Source organism: Chenopodium album, chromosome 10 (assembly GCF_948465745.1).
Source record: "Chenopodium album chromosome 10, dcCheAlbu1.1, whole genome shotgun sequence".
NCBI lineage: Eukaryota > Viridiplantae > Streptophyta > Magnoliopsida > Caryophyllales > Amaranthaceae > Chenopodium > Chenopodium album.
The window spans coordinates 43,714,194-43,719,919 of NC_137843.1; the positions used below are offsets into that span (position 1 = coordinate 43,714,194).

At 40.8% G+C, this 5,726-nt stretch overlaps 1 protein-coding gene and 1 pseudogene across 1 annotated transcript; one reads left to right on the forward strand and one right to left on the reverse strand.

Moving 5' to 3' along the window:
* Positions 1 to 3,288: 3,288 nt before the first annotated feature.
* Positions 3,289 to 4,041, reverse strand: LOC145565232 (uncharacterized). The gene has a single exon (XM_081625301.1). It carries the CDS (start codon positions 4,039 to 4,041, stop codon positions 3,289 to 3,291), a length of 753 nt encoding a protein of 250 aa, XP_081481427.1.
* A 658-nt stretch (positions 4,042 to 4,699) lies between these two features.
* Positions 4,700 to 4,797, forward strand: LOC145565876 (small nucleolar RNA R71; annotated as a pseudogene).
* The last annotated feature ends 929 nt before the right edge of the window (positions 4,798 to 5,726 follow it).

Sequence of the window (5,726 nt, forward strand, 5' to 3'; positions counted from 1 at the left end):
ACCATTGTCATTTGAGATTTCAATTTCACCATATGTAAACACCTTCTTAATGGTAAAAGGTCCACTCCATCTTGACTTAAGCTTACCCGGAAACAACTTCAACCGGGAATTGAATAGTAGGACCTTGTCACCTTCTTTAAATTTCCTTTTGCTAATATGCTTGTCATGTCAAGCCTTGGTCTTTTCTTTGTAGATCCGTGCACTCTCATATGCATCCAACCTTAATTCTTCCAAGTCATGGAGGTCAAGCAACCTCTTTTCACCGGCACTTTGAAGGTCGAAATTCAATGTTTTGATAGCCCAATGAGCACGATGCTCAAGTTCTACCGGCAAATGGCATGATTTCCCATAAACAAGCTTTTATGGTGTGGTGCCAATGGGAGTTTTGAATGCGGTTCGGTAGGCCCTTAGAGCATCATCAAGTTTCGTTGACCAATCTTTTCTAGACCTATCCACCGTCTTCTCTAGGATCGTTTTTACCTCTTGGTTTGAAATCTCGGCTTGACCACTTGTTTGTGGGTGGTAAGCCAATGACACCTTGTGCCTCACACCATGTTTCTCAAGGAGGGCTTGGAAGGACCGCTTTGCAAAATGTGAACCTCCATCACTAATAACGGCACATGGCACCCCGAACCTTAGGAAAATTACTCTTTTAAAGAGCTTGACCACCACCTTAGCATTATTAGTAGGAGATGCAACCGCTTCTACCCACTTTGACACGTAATCAACGGCCACAAGAATGAACTTATTCCCAAAGAGGTCGGGAAAGGCCCCATAAAATCAATGCCCCATACATCGAAAATCTCTAGCTCAAGAATGTTGTTCAAAGGCATCTCACTTCTTCTTGAAATATTACCGGTTCTTTGACACCGGTCACAAGCTTTCACTACACCCCACACATCTTTGAACATTGTAGGCAAATAAAAACCACATTGCAAGATTTTCGCCAAAGTTTTGTTAACACTCATATGCCCTCCACAAGGTGAGGAGTGGCACATTGTGATAACATCTTCAATTTCATCATCTGGGACACACCTTCTAAAAAGGCCATCAACACCTTGTTTGAAGAGCAAGGGGTCGTCCCAAAAGTATTGACGAACATCATGTAGAAACTTCCTTTTTTGTTGATAGGAGAGGTTGAGAGGAATAATAGAGCAAGATAGATAGTTTGCAATGTCCGCAAACCATGGTGCCGGTGCTTGAAGAATAGCAAATAGTTGATCATCTGGAAAAGAATCATTGATTGGCAAGTTATCAAGATCACCTAAAAAGATAGGCAACCGTGAAAGACGATCGGCCACAACATTTTCGGCACCTTTCTTGTCTCTAATCTCAATGTCATAGTATTGTAAGAGCAAGACCCACCATATCAATCTTGGCTTTGGTTCCTTCTTGGACAAGAGGTACTTCAAGGACGAATGGTCGGTGAAGAATATGACTTTAGACCCCAACAAGTAGGACCTAAACTTCTCAATTGCATGAACAATGGCTAGAAACTCCTTTTCTATGGTTGTGTAATTTCTTTGTGCTTCATCCAATGTTTTGCTAGTGTAGTAGATAGCATGGAGCTTCTTATCCTTCCTTTATCCAAGAACTGACCCAATGGCAAAATCCGAAGTATCACACATGAGTTCAAAAGGAAGCTCCCAATTAGGGGGTTGAATGATAGGAGCCAAAATCAATGCCTCCTTCAACCTATCAAATTCTAGCAAACAATCATTAGTAAACACAAAAGGAGCATCCTTTACCAACAATTGAGTGAGCGGCTTTGCGATTTTTGAAAAATCCTTTATGAACCAGCGGTAAAAACCCGCGTGTCCAAGAAAGCTCCTTATCCCCTTCACATTTGTAGGGGGTGGGAGGCGCTCAATTTCCTCAATTTTGGCAAGATCTACTTCAATGCCCCTACTAGAAATCACATGACCAAGAACAATTCCCTCTTCCACTATGAAACGACATTTTTCCCAATTCAAGACTAAGTTCACCTCTTGACATCTTTTCAACACTTTAATCAAACTCGAAAGGCAAATATCAAAAGATGAACCAAAAACAGAAAAGTCATCCATTAATACTTCAATTGATGATTCAAGCATTTCGGAAAAAATAGATATCATACACCTTTGAATGTGGAAGGTGCATTACAAAGTCCAAATGGCATCCTTCGATAAGCAAAGGTGCCAAAAGGACATGTGAATGTAGTCTTTTCTTGGTCCTCGGGTTAGATTGGGATTTGGAAGAATCCCGAATATCCATCCAAGAAGCAATAATGACTATGTGATGCTAGTCTTTCCAATATTTGATCAATGAAGGGGAGTGGAAAGTGGTCTTTCCGGGTGGATTTATTCAATTTTCTATAATCAATGCACATCCTCCACCCGGTGACCGACCTTGTAGAAATGGTCTCTCCCTTATCATTCTTGATGATGGTCATGCCTCCTTTTTTAGGCACAACTTGAATCGGGCTAACCCACTTACTATCGGAGATAGGGTAGATTATGTCCGCTTCAAAAAGTTTTAAAAATTCCTTTTTCACAACTTCCTTCATTGTTTGGATTTAGCCTTCTTTGGTGCTCAGTTGAAGAAGAATGATCATCATCAAGTAAAATCTTATGCATGCAAATTTTGGGACTTATTCCCTTAAAGTCATCAATTTTTTACCCAATGACATCTCTATACTCCCTTAGAACAACTAGGAGTTTCTCAAGAGAGATAACATCGAGCTTAGCATTGACAATAACGAGATAAGTCTCACTATCATCAAAAAAAGCATATTTAAGTAGAGGGGGAAAGGGTTTAAGTTCAACCTTATGAGGAGGCGTAGTCCTCTCCTCTTTTACCTCCACATTAAGCACTTCCACTTTCATTTCATTGTGGACTAAAGGTTGGTTGAGCAAAAGATCATACCCCCTTGTTTCTTCACCTTCCTCAACTAAGCCTCCCGTTAGGATAGCTTGTAAAGGATCTCCTTTAATCAAATTCTCTTGAAACTCTTCTAAGTCCCTTTTCCAATGTGTCGACTCTATGAACTTCATCAAACAATGACTTTTTCAATGTTTGAGAGAATGAAAATGAAATTTTCTCATCTCCCACATTCAATGTTAACATTCCTTCTTTCATATCAATTACAATACCCGCGGTGTTAAAAAATGGTCTCCCCAAAATGAGGGGTACCCTTGTGTCTTCTTTCATTTCCATCACCACGAAATCAAAAGGCACAAATACTCTCCCAACTTAAACCGATACTTCTTCAAGAATTCCCAAAGGTAGCCTAACCGTGCGGTCGGCCAATTATAAGGACATTCTTGTTGGCTTCAAGTCTCCAACTTTCAAACTCTTTGCAATAAAGTAGGGCATCAAGTTCACACTTGCCCCAAGATCACACAAAGCATCCATAGCTTCCAAATCTCCAATTTTCACCGGTATTGCATAGCTACCGGGGTCACCAAGCTTTTGAGGAAGCTTGTTTTGAATGATAACACTCATCTCCTTAGGAAGGGAGATGGTTGCACTCTCCTCAAGCCTACTCTTATTGGATAGAAGATACTTCAAAAATTTTGCGTAGCTAGACATTTGTGACATAGCATGAAGAAAGGGGATATTCACTTGAAGTCCTCTCATGACTTCAAGAAAATTTGAAAACTTCTCATTCAACTTCTTCTCTACAATCCTATGAGGAAATGGAATAGGAGGCTTGTATACTTTCATGGGGGAATTTTCTATTATTTCCTCATCTCCCTCATTTTTCTTTGGTGACTCCTTTCTCTCAACATCAACTATTTCATTTTCTAACTCATCCTCACTTCTCACCACAACTCCCTCATCTCTCTTTTGTGGCTCTTCTTCACTCATAATCGGCCCTTCATAACCTCTCCCCGATCTCAAAGTCATGGCCTTGGCTTGCTCCTTTGGGTTTACAACCGTTGAGCTTAGGAAGTGACCACTAGGATTGGAGGATGAACTTCCAACATGTTGCGCAATGTGAGCCAATTGATTCTCAACTATCTTGTTGTGTGCTTGAAGTTGTTGGATGTTCGCCTGCATATCCACATTGCTTCTTCCTTGTTGTGTAATGAAAGTCTCAAGCACGGCTTCAAGGCTAGACTTTTGAGGAGGTGGAGGAGGAGGAGTGGGTTGGTTATATTGTTGTATTTGTTGGTTTTGGTCCCTTTGATTAGGGTGACGGTATGGAGTTTGTTGGTTTTGTGGATGGGGTTGGTTGTATTGGTTTTGAGGGGGGCCTTGGTTTTGTTGCTTCCACCCCGTGTTTTGTTGGGGTTTCCAACTTTGATTGTAGGGTTGGGAGTATTGATCATTTATTTGCCCAATGGTCGTCGCTTGTTCTTGGTTAGTTGAGTTGCAATAGGAGGACAAGTGATCATTTCCTCCACAAGTCTCACAAGACATGACTTGTGAAGAACAGCTTGGAGATGTAAGGGTGGCTTGATCTAGCTTGTGAGCTAGCATATCAAACTTTTATGTAATAAAGTCTATTGCACTAAGATCGTAGATTCCGCCCTTCTTTTCTTAAGGTTTCCTTCTATCACCTCCATATGCGTAGTGCTTTGCCACTTCTTCAATCATCTTGTATGCATCATCCACCGATAGCTTTTTAAGGCTGCCACCGGCCCCGGAATCAAGGTTGGCCCTTGAAGTAGGAGTAAGACCATCATAGAAGCTTTGAACAATGATCCATGATGTGAAATCATGGTGTGGGAATTTTCTAATATAGTCCTTGAAACGCTCCCAAAACGTTTCATCAATCTCTTGGTTGAAATTGATGATTTTTCTTCTTACTTCGGCGGTCTTTTCGGGGGGACAATACTTTCCAAGAAAAGCTCTAGTGACTTCATCCCAAGTGGTCAATGATCCCTCTTCTACCGTTCTTAACCAATGCTTTGCTTTGTCACGGAGAGAGAATTAAAACATGTGCATACTGATGAACTCTTCCACAATGTTGTTTTGCTTGATGGTTGTGCACAACTCGAGAAGTTATCCAAATGGCAAAAGGACACTCATGAGAACTACTACCAAATTGATCACTTTGGATCATACGGATGAGTTGAGGTGAAAGCTCAAAATTATTTGCATTCGTAGTGGGGAGACGTATGCCACTCCGTAGTTGGAATGCGTCGGGGTGGTCATAATCTCGAAGCAACAGTTAAGGAGGAGGAAGATCATTATCACCCATGTTATCTTCTTCGTTGTTCCCGAGAACCTCTTCCGAGTCGGAATCCGAATAGACAATGGAGAATTCCGGAGTACCTTGCAAAAGTCTCCTTATGTTCCTTAAGGTCTTGTTCAACTCTAAATCCACAGGAATAAGCGGTGATTGCTTACTCTTTCGTGTCATGCAAAGTCAAACAAAGCTAAGAAAACGTTAGTAATGACTATCACAAGTTAAAAACGCAATTAAGAAAAAATACATAAGAAAAATTATGATACAAATATACACAATTAGACTCATTCAACAATAATACATTCAAGGTGACTTTGCCTCCCCGGCAACGGCGCAAATATTTGATAGGCCGTCGTCAAGCCTACCAAAGATAAAATTCCTATCTTGGTCTCACTAGCTAATAGCAAGGGTAAGAAAGGGTCGAACCCAAGAGAGGCGTTGAATCAACCACCGAGATACTATCGTTTAAGTAACCTAAATGAAGTCGGTATTGGTTTGGTTTTATGTAACATGTACTAGTTCAAAACAACTAAGACTAAGGGGAGATTAA

What these genes read in the sequence shown, in the direction of transcription:
- LOC145565232 (XM_081625301.1), bottom strand. Translation starts at nt 4,041, where the DNA reads ATGCAGGCGAACATCCAACAACTTCAAGCACACAACAAGATAGTTGAG.